Below are 17,904 nucleotides of genomic sequence, written 5' to 3' on the forward strand. Positions count from 1 at the left end.
TAAGGGCAACACATCATTTGAAGGAGCCCTACACTAGGGCACATAAGGACACCTACTTGTTGCCCCCCTAACAACCATAAGATATCCTTCAAATTGTCCTAAACTAGGATTCTCGTTCACTAGCAACAAATCAACTTGAAGACACCAAACAACATACCTTTTTACATTTTTCTGGGTTTGTGCATCTGTTGTAGGATCTCAGCCTGGTTAGGGCTTCTTATCAGTCCACTTCAACCCTACCAATCTAGTCCAAAACCCCTCCTCTAGTTGCAGTCTTCCTCCTCCTTCAAGCTCCTCTCATGCATTGGCTTCTACGGCTGATTCTAGCCCGTTAGGCGTTTCGACCCTCTTCAAACCTAAAGTTCAAAGCTCGGCCCTCTTGCCAAAATCACAAAGGTATGAGGCATGATTATAGAATGTCCACACAGCTCTACCAATGCATCTTGGATCTGAGCAAGACATTTCTGAGAGACACGACCCTGTCTAGGGCAATTTGAAGCAACTCTAAATACCTACAAACCCACTCTAATAGTCCTTGATCGCTTTACTTTTGTTCTAGGTGAATGCGGCCTAGTCTTGGCTCCAAGAAGACCACTCGGCCCTCCAAAACCACAATTTCGTCCACCTATAACACCTCAGAAATATTGGCCTATTAGAGACAAATTACTTTTGTTTTTATGCTTAGATTTTGTCCTCAAAAGTCCCAGCCTAGTCTCCTTTTCGTTGTTGTGTGTAGTTGCCTAACCATAGCCCAAACAAAACATAAAGAATCAACCCATAACCAAACTTGATCTCCTCCTTCGCTAGGCTTCTAGGGCTGCAACTATGTCAGGAGAATTTGGCCCTCTTTTCTTTCTTCACATGAGGAACAAATGCATTTAAGTAGCTCGTCTTATAGGAATATTAATTTCCTTCCTTTAATTCTCATCACAAAGGTATTGTGCCTCTTACAGAGATAAATTTTGTTCTTCTACTCATAAGTCACGAAGAATATTTGCAAGTTGTAAAGAGACTAGTTGTAGAGACTATCAAGAATGCCTTTGAATGATGGTTGTTGTAGTTGATGATGATCTTCAAATCTAACTGTTGTTGCTATAGAGGTATCTTCGAACATGCCAACAAAGGTGATCTTCAAGTTGCCTTCCAATAACCATAGCTCTAATACCATGTTGAAAAATCAAGGACATTGTAGATTATGGTTGATTTTCCTTACTTGATAATTACTTGTGAGATTTGTTCGCCTTTTATTACTTCATTATTTGTTCTTCATCAAGCAATTAACAAAACATGAAGATCACAAGATATAGGCTCCATGTCAGGGCAAAACCCCATAATTGGGGAAAACCTGAAAAATCCTCTTCTTATAGAATCAGATCAAGATGAGACCTCCAAAACCCAAAGACAAGATTCCTTCCAAGCACCAAGTCAACCCTCCAATAAGATCTCTTCCAAACAAGTCAAATTCTATCAAATTCAACGAAGGTCAAACTCATCAAAATCTACTTTTGTCAAAAACTTCAGTTCTACAACTTTAGGTCTGCAATTCGCACCTACAACTCTTGGCCCTGCGACTCTCACAGAAACCCTATTTCTCTCGCACGTGTGGGCAAAAAAGATTAGATTTGTTAGGTCTTCTTCCTTCGATTAACTTCTCCTTTCCTCCTTAACTTTTCGCTCTAGATTGCCTTCTCTTCTTCCTTTATATCAAACTTGTAAAGTCTGTCCAAATGTGTCGAAGTCCCTTCCTAGATATACGCATCTCAAGAGGTCAAATAGCCTCTCCTAGGCCGACTTATCCTTAGCAAGGTCGACTTGGTCTTGGAGGACATAGTGACTTTCTAGACTCAAAAATTATGATTTTCATTTGTTACAACAAGTCCAAATAGGACTACAGTACATGACAAAAAATCTTCTTTGACTCAACAAGCCCTAGAAGCATGAAGAACATGCTTTGACCTAGACTTTGAGCATGACCATGCCTCAATAAATAAAAGTTCTTCTTCTCTTTTATATAAAATTACAATGTCATGATTACAAAAATCATTATGAAGAATGAATCTAGTTACATTTCCAGTAGTTTTCCCACACAAGGCTGAAGATTTTCAATGACCAGCCATGCCTAGAAGAAAGCATTTAGGAAATTGGAAATAAGTCACCTTTAAAGGAAAAGGGGCCAACAGCAAAGGATGGACAACATGTGGAAAATATTGCAAAGGGTTCACAACTTAAGGGACGATCCACCACCAACAAACTGATTCTAAAGACTTATAATTGTATATTTTGCACAGACTACACTTGTGATGATCCCTGTCAGCACGTTAATTATCTAGGAAAGGAAGGAAGTTAGAGGCTGAAGAAAAGTTTTTGGAAGGGTGAAATTTGTTGCACCTAGATTTGCCATTGCTTGGGACAAGCCATGTCAAGACGGGGGACTGTAATGTCCCCAAGGGATTAATTGGCCCAAGGGACGAAGTAGCCTATCAATCTCCGTAGGCTATAGTCTTTGATAAAGGGGAAAAACCCAAAATACCCAATGTTTGGGCAGCAGAGGGCATTTTTTGGGACCGTTGGGGGAAAAAAGCCCAAAGTTTGGGTTTGTTATGAACATAACTCAATTAATTAAGGAGAAAAATCCCATCAAGGAAATCTATAAATACAAAAGGGTTAGAATCATTTGAGGCATAATTGGATTGGATCATTTTGTCTACTTTTTTTCTTGACACTGAGGCTCTAAGGGTTTTAAGACCCCATTTCTCTTTTGACTAGTTTTCATTGAATTATAAAAAGAAAAAAGTGAGGAGTTTCTCTTCATTCTTTTACTTGCATTTTGAGAAAAGTACCCCTTAAAGAGTTTTTTTTGGAGAAAAGCTTAGGGTTTGAGAAACCCTAGCTGCCATAGCTAGCTTCGGTGTTGAAACTAGACACCCTAGATGGTTCCAAGAGTGAAATCACTCAGATTTCACCATTGTGCTTTCATGGAGAAAAAAATTGCAAGAGATATTGAGCTGGAAGAGGTTTTATCAGTTGATTTTATTTCCTTAGATTGTGTTTTCTATATTTCTTATCACAGGTGGAGGCACATGCTACAGCTGAGAACGATTTGACCATTGAAGACAGTCTATGCTTGGAAAAAAGATTGTTGGGTCGAAGTGGTCATTTGTGGGCTCACTAGGAATGAGTTTCTCTGCTAAAAGGGGGTTTGAACTCCTTCTTTGCTACCCAAGTCAAGTTCTGTTGGTTGAAGGGTGATTTTTACTAAGTATTGAGGGTCATAGACTTCCATAACAATTGTTGTTCGTGTCCCCTGTGAGTTGGGTTATGTATTAACATTTTCATAAGAGATAGAGGTCTGTGTGTGTGTGTCAATAAAAATACTCATGGAAAACCCTCTAAGTACTTCCCCATGATCCATGGATGGTAAATAAAGTACGTCATCAGCCCTTATTACATACCCTAACCCCCAAGGGGAAAAGGAAATTCAAACCCATGACCTCCCCCGCCCAGGTTGTAAAGCACCTCGCTTCTCTCAATAAGGTGCAAACCTCAACATTAATTAAAAAGTGTTTGAGGACCAGTGATAAACTTCAATCAATTCTTATAGATGTGGGGTTAAGAAGGATTTAAATTATAATTTAATTTACTGAGAAAAGTAGGATGCTTTGCGACGTAACAAGGATCTTCCCCACCCATGTTGGGAAACACCTCACTTCTCTCAACAAATCAATGTGAGCTACAAACCTCAATGTTTATTAAACAGTGTTTGATCTAGATACGGTGAGGAAACACAACATACAAAAAATACAAATAATATTTTTTTATTTTTAAAAACATATTCAAAGTTGAAAATCAAAACCATTTATGAATCACAACATTAAAACTGAAAGCATTAAATAATTTATAAATCTAAAGATTGAAATCAAGATGCATCATGACTTTTACAAAAAGGATAATTGTAAATACAAAATTGAGTGTCTCATCAATGATCACTCTATTGAATGATGATGTAGAGTAGATCTAACTACATGTCCAAAAATGGTCTACACGCTCATCATTTAAATATTTCATCTCTACATCATGATCAACCTCTCATCTTCCTTGAAATTTACCTTTAAATCTAAAAATTCCCATCTAGTTACAATGGTAAATAACTATTGTACGTTGTTTGAGGACATGCTATAGTCTATGTATCATGTTGTTCTAAGAGGAGTCTTCACCTGGCGTTGGATGTGATTGATCTAATTAAATTATAGAGGTGATGGCCATCCTTCGTACACTATATATATAGACTCAATGCTTTCCTGTTAGCATCATCAAAATTGAAAGTTAAAATTTTGATGCGTCAGACCTTTCCTACTAGCATTATCATGTGCTATGCATCCTATAGATAATAACTTATTTATACAACTATACAGCCTACAGATTGCTAATAAGTAATCTAACCAAAAATCTAAATAGAGTATTTGCTTTATAGGATTTCAAACAAGTGGAAAATATCCTTAAAAACATAAAAAATAAACCAATAACTCTAATTTCTTGGGAACAGGTGTGTGATGGCTAGATGACACAGGATCCATTTCAGTAGCATGGGACCTGTTCAAGGATCCGTTTACATGGCGGATCCTACGTGGATCTAGGTGGATCTGCATCCATATCCATATCCAAAATGTGGATCCGCAAATCCAACATCAAGACCCTGTGGATCCAGTAATACAGGTGATGTACAATAAATAATACATCAACTCTTTTTTTTGTAGGCTTGGCAGGACTACATCTTCATCATGTCCAATATATCACCCCAATCGGGGCAGGGAATTGAACCGGTGACTTCACATCAAGGAGTGTCTTAACAAAGCACCCAATCACCGTCTATCCAAGATCCCGTGGACAATACATCAACTCTTTTTTTAAATTATGGTAATTACAATAAATAAGACATCAGCTCTTTTTTTCATTTTTAGCACTGAACACAAAAATATTGAACATCTCCTCTCACACAAGCTGTGAATCTCTCCTCTCAACATAATTAGATTTTTATTAAACAAAACAGCATATCTGTCGATGAAAATTGACATTGTTTTCGAGAAACCATTATTCAAATTTGTTTAGTCTTTACAAGTTAAACTCATACCAAATGCCATCTGGACCAATTCAATTGGAAAGATGTTCTAAAATATGGCCACAAGAAACAATGGCTCAATTGGTCTCCTGACATTACACATCTGCAGCTACCGCATATAAACCAAAGAGAGAGAAGTGGCAATGACAATATTAGATAGATGACATGACAAACTTTAAAGAGAAACTAACAAATCCCATAAAGAACGATATGAGATTTTGAACAAGGCCTCAATGAAAAATATTTTGGGAAAACCATTTCATGCAAGCCTCTCTTAATGCAGACATCCCAAAGAGGAAAAACAAGATGATGTTTTAGCAATGGAAATACTGGCTCACCGTTAATACAAGAAGAAATATGAGGGAGCTGACAAAGCCACCCAAAATTGTGTAAAGTTCTGTTGAGGCCAACTTCTCTTTGTGCATTTGCTGCAAAGAAAGTGTGATTACAAAAAGGAGGAATGAATATAACATTGAGTTTCCTGGACCTGTCATACTCCGTGCTGCAAAAGGTTACACCAAAGTCAGGCATTAGTTGAAATATTGCAAGCATGTAATCCTAGTAATCATATCATGTCTACAGAAGAAGTTCAATTGTTGATCTAACTAAAGTCATAATGATAATTTCATAAAAACAAATAGTCAGAGTTTTGGACTACAATACCATAAAAGTCAATAAATCTGAGACCATGAGAGGAGTTGTTATTTCTCTTGATAAGGATATATTACAAATCATTTACACTGTTCTCTAATAATTCTATTAACAAGCATGTTAAATAGCTGAGAGGCTCATGTCAAAGGAACTAAATAACAATAAAGAAACAGGCCAAAGGAAAGAAACAAAGAATGACATTATATTTCATGCCTGCTTATCCAAAAGACCTTTATGAATGCTGCTTGTGATTTTTCCTCCATGTAAGCTGACATTTAAAATTCTGCTTGGCTATAAGAAAGGGAAATGTCAATGTTTTCTCTACTTCCTTTTTAGTCAAGACATCAACCCTCGGAAACAGACATGGTTTTTAACAATCTCACACCACGCATTCCCAAATTTTGTCAAAGACCATGAAATGGGTATGCTTCCGTGAAATGGGCATGGTGACAAAATGGAAACGTTGTTCTTCTCTTCTCCTCTCTTGGATATTAGATTGCCACCGTGATAGTTCTCCCTTCATCTCTATCAGCCAAGATGTTATTTATTTGGCATGCTTTTAGGCAGCATCAATTAGATTTACATTTATCAGTGGCTCTTACAACCAATATGAGACGAGGTGGTTCATGAGTAATGTCTATAACATAGCCACAACATACAAGAAAGTAGGTCGGTTTGGCAACTTTGAAGTATGTCAAAAGCGCAACAATCACTAATTAAAAAGAAAACTTATTCATTGTACATGTTCTGTAAAATATGTAGGATTATAAAATGAGTCAAGACTCCAAAATCTCCAAAGCCCAAACATAACTCCTCCCGATGTCATGGGCTCCATTAGCTCTTCTTTAAATTTTACCTCCTCAAGATCTCGCTCATCCTATGTAACGTTATTGTCAAGGACCAAGGTCACAACATTCTTCATTCACGATATGAACATTAACTTAGAAGGCTCCTTCCAAATGCTTGTCATCAAATAACCATAACAAACCATGAGAAAATAAAGATCAATAAGTCATGCTTAGATGAAATCTATTGTATTTCTTTGAGTGGATTAGTTCAAAGGTGCTTCTAATTCTCTCAAAATCAAATGTCCTCAAAGTCTGGTTCAAGCCTGAATTCCAAACTGCTAAAAATCCAACCATAGTGAAAATTCTCCTAAATTCTTTCGTTACAAAGAGATAAAAAGAACTCAAAAATCATAAAACAAAGGGAACCCACCAAACTTAGAGAAAGGCATGTAACTTAGTACTTTGAAATTTAGAGAAAGGCATGTAACTTAGTACTTTGAAATTTCCAATAACCACCTTGGCCAATTAGAGGACCTAAGAAACTAGAAAGAAGCTAAGGATGCATTATGTGGCACCACGAGGAAGCTAATTAGTAATAACACATGTTTTGCAAGTCAACCTTTTTGTAGAAAGTAGGTGATTGTTGTGTCAGGATTAGTGTGTGGTGTCAAAAGCCTAATGGATGACCTTTATGTAATTATTTAATCATTGTAAGTACTAAGTACTGCTTGGGCCTGCTATGGACCCAACCAGGCATGCCTCTCTAATGGTCAAGTTTGACCAAGTTGACAAACTATTTACCCATTTCCATCTCACTATAATTTTTCTCCTAACTTATTATGTTACAAAAAAATAGACGCAAAGTGTTGAAACAAAGGGAATCCACCAAACTTAGTGATAGTATTGATGGTGGAACTTCCAGTGACCACCTTGGCCAGTTAGAAGACTTACAAAACTAGAAGGAAGCTAAGGATCCATTGTGGAACTACAAGGTGGCCAACAATGCATAGCACATTTTGCAAAACAACCAATAACATAGCACATGGTGCTAAAAGTGCATTGGTTGATTATTTTATATAATTAATTAATTATTATAAATGTTCCTTGGATCCATTGTGAACCCTATTACTGGTCAAATTTCCAATAGGTGAAGAAAATCCAAACCACAAATTTTGAAACCATAGAGTCACTACCAGGCAAGCCACCAACTATCATGTTGATGTTTGTAGCTCACGCAAGTACTTCTCCACAGGGCTAAGTGTTTGGGGGTGTGAAAGTCGCCTAATACACCCATACCTTAGCAATTATTTTAGTCATTAAAGCAATTTCTTTTTATAAGATAAAAGTGAGTTAATCTAATGAAATGCAAAGGTTTTTGCATTAATGAATTACATGAATCTCATCCGTCAATCTCAAGTAATGTTGAGATCTAATCTCAACCATCAATCACTTTGGAGATTAGGGTTGTGGATTCGGTCATATTCAAGCTTAGAAACGAAAGGCTAGGCCAAGGGAGAAGGCACACAAGACACAGTCAGAGTGAGATCTCAATGTTTGGGTGGAGGAGGACTTCCATTCAAGTGTGCCTAGTCCGAGGAAGGTGCAAGGAAAAGCAAGGGAGATCCAAATCAACCAGGAGATAGATCAAGGATGAGATCAACTAGATCAAATCCAGGTCCATTGCTGTATATGTAATTTCCTCATAGGACCATTTTCCCAACAAGGGTGCCCGAGTTAGTTCTAAAGTTATTTTTAATGAAGAACTGTTTATTGGGAAAATATTTGTGTGCTTATGTGATTGAGATTGATTGTCTTCTTTGCTTCCGTTGTTTAAGTTTTGTTAAGATCCCAATTGTCATTCAGTAGATAATCTATTAGGTAGTGAATAGCCAAGTTGTTGGGTTCAAGGAAATTTTAACATATCATCTCAATGGCCTTGCCCCACTTTTAAAAGTAAGGAAAGGAAACTATCCTAATTTAAGGGGAGCCCGTAAAGGTCAATCTAGCTAAATCATGTAAGAATGGGAGCTCAATTAGCGTAGATTGTGTATGACTCAAGTACCCAACAATCTGTTAGTTTTCTTGTGAACCTGCACCTGATATTTAATTCCTAGCAAAGAATTATTAAATAAACACATAACTACGTTCCTAACAAAATATTCAGTGGAAGCAAATATAACGATCTCAATCACAATTATACAAATTGATTTTTGCCTAACAAGTTTTTCATAACGAATGTAAACTTACGTCGGCTCTTGTCTTAGGGTAATGGCCCACCTTAGAAAATACAAATACAATAACCTTGATTTGATCCACAGATCTGCCCTAGATCGATGTTTGATCTCTCCTACAGATATAGATCTCCAACCTCTCTACACTCCTTCAGACCCAGCAAACCACTAATTGAGATGTTCCTCTCTATCTTGTGCTATTGGTGTGTCTTTCTCACTCTCCCTAGTCTTGCTTTTATAACTTTACATTGAGTTAAAGCCCTAATCCTAACCCTAATCTCAAAGTGATTAACGACCGAGATTAGATCTCACCTCACTTAAAATCAATGTCTAAGATTAAAACAAAATTACTTTACTTTTCCTAAGTTTCTATTAGCTCAATAAGCCAACATATTAATATGTGCTTTTTCCTAGGGACTTAGTCTAAGTTACATCAACAAGTTGCTCAACCTAGAGCAAGTGTTCTAAGGAGATTGTGGATGACTTCTACAGGCCTAGACACAAGTCTTGTGCAAATATACCTGCCCGGGCTACAAAAAATCAGCACTCCTTAGCGAGTGAGATACTTCTAGAACAACCTCCACCTGGATCTGTCTCCAATCCCACCACATCATCAACTATTGTAGCTACTCCCTCCGAACTGAAAGACTTCCCTGCTACCTACTTTAGAATCTGCACTAAAGGCTTATTTCTCCCAGCCATGCTCCTAGGACCTTGCCCCTGAACGTCCATTAATGTTAGCTCATACCAACTGGTCCTGACAAATCTGGAAAAGGCCTCATGCCCATCTTCCAAATTAGAAAACTGAGTCCACGGTCTCAACTCAGTCTTTAGAGCCTCCCGCTCAATCTTTGTCACTAACATCAATCCTCGATCCAACATGCCCTTGGAACCGTGTACAGGCTGGCCCTACAAGCTATACAACTTACCCTTCTTGACACCAAGCCTGATTGTTGCGTCCTAAGAAGCTTCCTCGGAATGTATGAATTCTTGTCCTTTCTAGAACTCACATCATACCCTTCGTGCTCCAGAAATGAGACTGAGAGCAAGTTCATCTTCAATTCTGGGACATATAACACCTCCACCACCTCCAAAGATCCTCTTAAACCTAGCTAGAATAACATTGTTCCAACACCTTTCACTACATGTATGGTACTCATACCAACTTTCACAAGTATGTCTAAATCCGCCTATGAAACACTAAAGAACACTTCCCTCATTCATGCCATATGGTGACATGCTCCACTACCCATGAATCATGCATTACTATCCACAAACTGAGCACTACTAACACTAGTGCCAAAAAAACAAGCAACCACTAATGAGAACTCCTCAAATTTTGTTGCAAAATCTTTAATCTTTATTGACGCTACAACTTGTGCTTTTCCATTTTCTTTCTATCTATTTGGACACTGGCTTGCATAAAGCCCTGGCTTCTGACATGCAAAGCACTTGACTTTGCTCATGTCCTTCTTCCCATCATGAGAGGATCCTCCCTCTCCTTTGTTCAGTTTCGCAACCCCCTGCCCTTTCTTACATGACCTGAAAGAGCAGCATTCTCCTCTTGAAAGAGCAACGTTCACCTTTTACCAGGTTGCCATGTAGAGCCTCCTCGCAAGTCTCCTATTGGATGATGTCATCCTACAACCTATCCCAGTTTGGGAGATTCTCCTGTCCCACCACTCCCTTAATGAAGGTACCCCACTGCTCTGTGAAACCATTCAGAGTTGGATTTTACCAATTTTGAGTCTAACATTGTCTCCCCTACTACAACAAGCTCATCTCGTGCTTGAGAAATTCAAGTGAGATAAGAAGAGATGTCTAATTCTTGGACATCTTGGTGCCCCTAAGTTTCTCTTTCGACACCATTTTTCGATTTTGGTTGTCACTTTGGTATAACTTGGTCAACGCCTCCCACATATCTGACGGTTTTCTTCTCAAATATATGAGAAATGTTGATTTGGGGTAGCATCGGATGTGCTCTAGCTATGAAAATTGGTGGGGAGGCTAAAGCAAATGAGATCTCCAAGACCAAGAAATGGTTTGGGGAAATTCCACATGGTTAGAGAGATATTAAAATAATCAATATTTTTAATGGGTTCCTGGGTATTAATATAAAACTGGGTGAGAAGGTTCTAAATGACATGTATCAAGCCAAATCTAATCTTAGCCATTGATTAGAGATATAATCTCTGTCGTTGAAGACTCAACGGAAAAAGTATAAGAGGAGGCTTAAGGGTCAGTTGGAGATACACCAAGATTGATCAATCAGTTCGATTTTCTGGAGCGAGGTTCACTGAGAGAAATCGAACAAGTGATCTGAATTGCAGGGAGCAGTGAGGGAATAGCAGAGAGGCAGAGATAGTGTCAGAAGACCAGCGCAGAGGCAGAGAAGGCTACGCAAAGCCCGCAGGAGCCACGCAGAGGGCCACAGTGACTGCGCAGAGGACCTGCATGAGTGACACAGAGGGCCAAAGAGCCAGCGCAGAGCATCTATAGGCTGACGCAGAGGCCAAGAGGGTTGACACAGAGCCTCAAAGAGGCGTTGGAGAGATTTTCGTGGAGCAGACTTACCAAATATCTGCTTCCGAAGAGAGGTATTACTACCAGATTGATTTCTCTATTGGGTGAGCGAGTTTGGCACCCTAGTTGTACTCAAGAAAGCTACTTAATAATAAAACCCTCAGAAATGTTGCACCGGTTTTCCTAAGTTGGGTTTTTCCGGGGGATGATTGTCCAAAAATAACAGTGTCCCTTGTGTGTTTGTCTATTCTTACAGTTGATGATCTGTAGATGGTTAGACTGCATTTGTGTTTATTTTCAGTATTTATATGGTTAAATAACTTGTTAAAAAATTAAACAAGTAGGTGAGATAAACCAAATAGTGCACAAAGAATTTCTAAAGGGTCAGACTTAGAAATTTCAACATGGTATCAAAGCATTGCAGATCACAGGGGAACTGAAGGCACCAACTTAATCAGAAGATTTGCAGCAAAAACAGTTGTCCCGAGAGACAGAGTTGTTCCTAAGCAGAAGGCAACAGAGAGGGAGTGACGCAGAGGGCCTGCGTCATCATTCCGAGCCAGAGAAAGGGTCAGCACAGAAGCAGTGAGAGGCAGAAGAGGCTCACGAAGAGCCACGTCATCCTGCTCAGCCAGGTAGGAGTGACACAGTTGGCCAGAGGAGCGATTCAGCCACTGCTGGGATTGCGTAGAGCCAAGAGGCTCAGTTTCTTCAATTGTTGGGGCCTAGGGAGCTGTGGGCAGATTGTGGATTGTGAAGTTGGTGGGGTGTTGTTGTTGTCGAAGCATAACAGTACCTAACAGGACAAAACCAAGGTAGAGGGAGTCGCTACCTAGGCGGATTTCTAGCCAAGAAATCCAGATCAGTATTGCAGGAGCAAAGGGATCAGAGAGGAGCGATTCGACAGTTGGCAAGAGGATTTCCAGAGGGAAATCGAGACTCAAAGGGAGTCGAGAAGAGGATTTCCAGGAGGGACATCGAGACTCAGAGGGAGTCTAAGAGAGAACTTCCAGGAGGGAAGTAGAGGCTCAGGGGGAGTTGAAGAGAAGAGCAGAGATGGCAATGAACGGACTGAGGGATCAGGACAGGTTGGACAGGGCATCCAACTTTGTCATCTAGAAGGCCAGGATCCTGTCTGTTCTGGATAGACATCGCATCAAGGCCTTTGCCTTGAGAACCGTGGCTATCCCAGTTGACCCAACTGATAACAAAAGGTATGAGGATGCAATGGCCAAGGCAAAATGCATAATCCTTGATGGGGTCAAGGATCATGTAGTTCAGCATATTGCCGAGAAGAATACGGCAAAGGAGATGTCGGATACCTTGACATTGTATCAGGGCACTTCCGTGCAGAGGAAGATGCTACTGGAGAATCAGCTGCAGTCATATCAAATGCAGAAGGGGGAGCAGATAGATCACTTCCTCAACAGGTTGCAAGAGATTCGAGACCAACTAACTTCCATAGGGGCAACGCCGAATTAGGAGTTAATGGTGAGAATTGCCCTAAACGCAGTCTCCAAGGAGTGGGAGACATTCGTCCAAAGCATTTTGGGCAGAGCGAATCTTCCAAATTGGGAAGAATTGTGGGTAGCTCTTCGCTAAGAAGAGATCAAACGGCTGACCAAGGCGGGAAGTAGCAGCAAAGAGGGTCGAATCAAGAAAGAGGAGGAAGAGGATGCCGCTATGGCATCTACAAGACAGTAGGGGAAGAGGAAGAATAAGGACATCTCCAAGATAAGTGCTTCCATTGTGGGGAGTTGGGCCATTATGCAACCCAGTTTCCCAGGAAGAAGAATAAGGGAGAGGCTTCTGACTCCAAGGTAGCGTCGGCTAAGGCGAAGAAGGAAGTGGAAACTGATGACGATTGTGCCATGAGTGCTCATGTATCTAGAAAAGAGGTGGGGAGACATCGAGTTGTAGTCATGAGGACAACCGAAGATGCGGGGCAGGATCCTTGAGGTACCCAAACTCTTGGATCATATCCGGCTACGGGAGCCCCGAGAGACAGTAGCAGGATGACGAATGTCGGTAGAAGCAAGATGCGGATGGAGCGGCGGAACAGTGCTAGAGTGCAGGGATCTGTAGCAGCGCAGTGAGGGTGAAGCAGTGCGAGAGGCATAGAGGAGGTTGCAGCAGTGCAGGAAGGCACAGAGGTGTTTGCAGCAGTGCAAGAGGCATAGAGTTGTTGCAACAGTGCAGGAAGGCACAGAGGTGTTTGCAGCAGTGCAAGAGGCACAGAGTTGTTGCAGCAAGGCAGAGGCAGCAGAGGGAGCACAGGATAGCAGCAGAGAGAGCTTTAGCATCAGGAGGGCTTCTAGCCTGACAAGGATGTCAATAGTTGGGTGGATCAGTTACCAACGTCTCAGTAACTGAGTTGCAGTGCAGCATTACCAGTAGTAGTGCTATGGGCAGCACGATGCAAAATGATGAGAGAGGGCTGCAATGCAGATGCAGTGTTGGGAGAAAGGACCAGCAGCAGCACGGATGCAGAGGGAGCTACAATACAGATGTAGCAGTGGCAACGGCAGAACCATGGGCAACAGTACAGGAGGCAGCAGGGCAAAGGATGTTGGGCAGCAGGCCAAACATCATCACAGGTACCGATATCGGATGATCAGGGTGATGTTCAGTAGTGGAGCATTACTAAAGCACATTCCTCGCTAAGAGGGAGTGTTGATTTGGGGTAGCATCGGATGTGCTCTACCCATGAAAATTGGTGGGGAGACTAAAGCACATGAGATCTCCAAGACCCGGATAAGGTTTGGGGAAATTCCACCCAGTTAGAGAGATATTAAAATAATTAACATTTTTAATGGGTTCCTAAGTCGAAACTTAGGAAAATAAAAATATTAATGGGTATTAATAAAACTGGGTGAGAAGGTTCTAAATGACACGGATCAAGCCAAATCTAATCTTAGCCGTTGATTAGAGATGTAATATCGGTCGTTGAAGACTCAACAGAAAAAGTATAAGAGGAGGCTTGAGGGTCAGTTGGAGATACACCAAGATTGATCAGTGAATTCGATTTTCTAGAGCGGGGTTTGCTGAGAGAAATCGAACAAGTGATATGAGTTGCAGCGAGGGTCAGTGAGTGCATAGCAAAGAGGCAGAAATAGTGCCGGAAGACCAGCGCAGAGGCAGAGAAGGCTACGCAGAGCCAACAGGAGCCACGCAGAGGGCCAGAGTGACTGCGCAAAGGCCAAAGGGCCTGCGTGAGTGACGCAGAGGGTCAGAGAGCCAACGCGGAGCATCTGTAGGCTAAGGTAGAGGGTTCTAGGCTAACACAGAGGCCAGGAGGGTTGACGCAAAGCCTCAGAGAGGCGTTGGAGAGATTTTCATGGAGCAGACTTGCCAAATATCTACTTCCGAAGAGAGGTATTACTACCAGATTGATTTCTCTGTTGGGTGAGCTAGTGTGGCACCCTAGTTGTACTCAAGAAAGCTGCTCAATAATAAAACCCTCAGAACTGTTGCACCAGTTTTCCCAAGTCGGGTTTTTCCAGGGACGATTGTCCAAAAATAACGGTGTCCCTTGTGTGTTTGTCTATTCTTTCAGTTGATGATCTTTAGATGGTTGAGATTGCATTTGTGTTTATTTTCAGTATTTATATGGTTAAATAACTTGTTAAGAAATTAAACAAGTAGGTGAGATAAACCAGATAGTGCAGGAAGAATTTCTAATGGGTTAGACTTAGAAATTTCAACAAGAAATAATATGATCCTTCACATCGTCCAAAGTAATCCTCTTCGCTTTCACGTCCTTCTTATTATGGGCAGCCGACAATGTTGCATCTGTAGGGCAAATATGAATTTGCGATACAAACTCCCAGATTTTGTTTTCCTCTAACACCAACGCAATCCTCTCCTTCAGATACTACAGTTAGACCAAAGTTATTAGAACCGGACCGAACTGGTTTGAACGGGCCAGTCCGACCGGTTGGAGGGAAAAAACGGTTTGGATCAACCTCCTAAGCCATTTTTGGCCAGTTTGGTACCAAACGATTGGTTCAGTAAATTTTCATGGAACCGGCAGGTTCGATACCGGTTCAATAAAGTTGCATACAATGCAGCACGCGGGACCTATTTTGATTTTTTTTGTCTTCGCTGGGTATTGGTCGGTAATAGGTGACTAATATTCAAGCCTATGGCCTTACTCTTACTATGCAATTCATTTTCATCCTTTTTCTTAAATTTTCAACATTACCATGAAATGACTCAGGATGTTTGAGAGCGGCTCCAACCTCATTGGATTTCATATGTAGAAAGTAGAATTTTATATCTCACGCAAAATCCAGCAGACTTAATAGTTTTTCAGGATTTCAAGACTAGGGGGATTGCAATGTTTCCATTGGATTTTGTCATGTGCAAGGGTATAGAACTAGTATTTCACCAAGAGCACCAAATCCTCTATATACCTTGATGGTAGTGGCAATGATTATTAAACTCCTCTATCATGATCCTACTAAAAATGTACCCATCACCAAACAAAATCTTGAATTGACATGCTAAGAATTGTTTATCTTATTTTTATGCTTAGAGGGTGATATTAATGATGAGGATCCCAATATAAGCAAATATTTTGATGATATGTAGGTATTTGTTGTAGCATGATTTCTGGATACTATAGGCCATCTAGGGTTTGTTTTTTATGTATTTTATGTTCAAAGATGGATTGCACTCTATGTTATTTTGGTTATGTGTGCCCTTAAATGCTATATACTGAGAACTTTTCCTTAATTGTGTATAAATGGTTTGGATTCATACGGATGCACATGAATATATGTGTTTTTCTTTAAAATATGAATATTGTGTGTTTTTGGTTGACCAATTTTTTAATCTGGTTTTTTTACCCGTTCTAGTCCAATTCTAACCAATTTCCGGTCTAGGGAGTCTACCAGTTCTGATAACATTGAGTTAGACAACCCATCCTAGTGATCTTCAAACTTGAGACCGGTAACCATCTTTTTCCATCTGATCAAACCTTGCCAAACATCAACTTTCCTCGATGAAAAAGATACATGTACTCCTTGCGCTGCCTATAGTTTCTCAGCCTTCTCAAAGCCCCTTTTTTTGCATGTTATCTGTTGGCGTTCAGCTAGTGGCCCCCAAGCTCTCATCCTCACTCTACCGACTACCAATCCTTGTCGTTGAGCGACTGCAACTCGACTCCCTCAACCCTTGATTTGTGTTGGTTCTGTGACTAACTGGGCAGCTACAACTTCTATGGCATCTGGTCCCTTGAGTGATTTGTTGCACGAATGGTCCTCCTATGTGTTGGCGGTCGACTGAGTCTTTCTACCGCTTGGTCCCCCACTCCTCTCGACAGCCTTGTGTGACGGCTCTAACCCCTGTAGTCAGTCTTGACGACTGCACTGAGCACCTCTTCCTCACATGCTAGCTCGATTGTCACTGTGGTCACTCTTCATCTTGGTGGCTCGCTGTCCTCATGACCAAATTCTTGACAGCAACTTGTGATAGCGGTGAGTTTTGTGGGTTGTGTGGTTTAGGCCTGTTGTTAACCACTTCGACTGCTTATCTCCAAACTATTGTCGATGGGTTGCAAGTTAGACTTGTCAACAACTCCCAATCATTCAACCCAACACTGCTTTGTCTACAACAAAAAAATTCCTCTTAACACAACATCATGTGCTTTGTCGTCGTGCCTCTTCCTCGCGTGGCCTCTAGTTCGCTCTCGTCGTAGCCATCTACTTCACATGACCTGTGTCGTTGATGACTTCTTCCTCAGTGCCGACAATCTACTTCCTCTGCCCTAAGTGCTACTGGTAGACTGTCAAGTATGGCGGTTGGGTGGTTTGCAACTATGTTGTCTACTATCGATCAAACCCTTTTCCTCCTTTTTTTTAATTCTATACACAACAACCCGACACTGTCTACAATACTTATTAAAAGAAATTAAAAAATAAATAAATAATTGACCTTCTCTTTTAAAACAAATTCGCTACAATGGCAGTTAGGTTGTATGATTGATTCCTTCAACCTCCCTTAAAAATATTTCGCTCGTAGATCGCGGTTGAACCTGGCCCCGACAATCCAGTACGAATCTAGCACCTGTTCCGAGATCAATTTTCTTTCGTGTTTCAGCTCTGATACCATGTTAATTTTCCTACGAACCTAGCACCCAATATTTAATTCCTAGCAAAAACATACTAAATAAACACATAGCTAGGTTCCTAGCAAAACATTTAGAGAAGCAAATATAACGATCTTAATCACAACGATACAAATAGAATTTTGCCCAATAAGTTTTTCATAACAAATCCAAACTTACATGGGATCCCGTCCTCAAATAATGGTCCACCTGAGAAAATATAGATACAATAACCTGAATTTGAACCGGCAAATTTGCCTTAGATTGGTGGTCGATCTCTCCTACAGATCTAGATCTCCAACACACCACTAACTCCCCTACATATCTACACTCCCTAGCACCCAACACGCCACTAACTCCCCTACAGATCTACACTCCCTAGCACCCAACACGCCACTAACTGAGATTCCACTCTCCTTAGACTTGTTTTTATAACTTTACATTGAGCTAAAACCCTAATCTCAACCCTAATCTCAAAGTGATTAA

At 40.5% G+C, this 17,904-nt stretch overlaps 1 protein-coding gene across 1 annotated transcript in view; it reads right to left on the reverse strand.

The window, feature by feature from the left end:
• Window positions 1-17,904, reverse strand: part of LOC149244875 (keratinocyte-associated-like protein) — a 77,534-nt gene that overhangs the window by 57,366 nt on the left and 2,264 nt on the right. The window contains exon 2 of the mRNA XM_089457580.1: window positions 5,455-5,618. Within this exon, the coding sequence (XP_089313706.1) occupies window positions 5,455-5,618 (164 nt within the window). The remainder of the gene's footprint in view (window positions 1-5,454; window positions 5,619-17,904) is intronic.

The sequence above is a fragment of the Pinus tabuliformis genome, chromosome 7 (genome assembly GCF_031772625.1).
Source record: "Pinus tabuliformis cultivar Carrire ecotype Pingquan chromosome 7, CPIR1, whole genome shotgun sequence".
Classification (NCBI taxonomy): Eukaryota; Viridiplantae; Streptophyta; class Pinopsida; order Pinales; family Pinaceae; genus Pinus; species Pinus tabuliformis.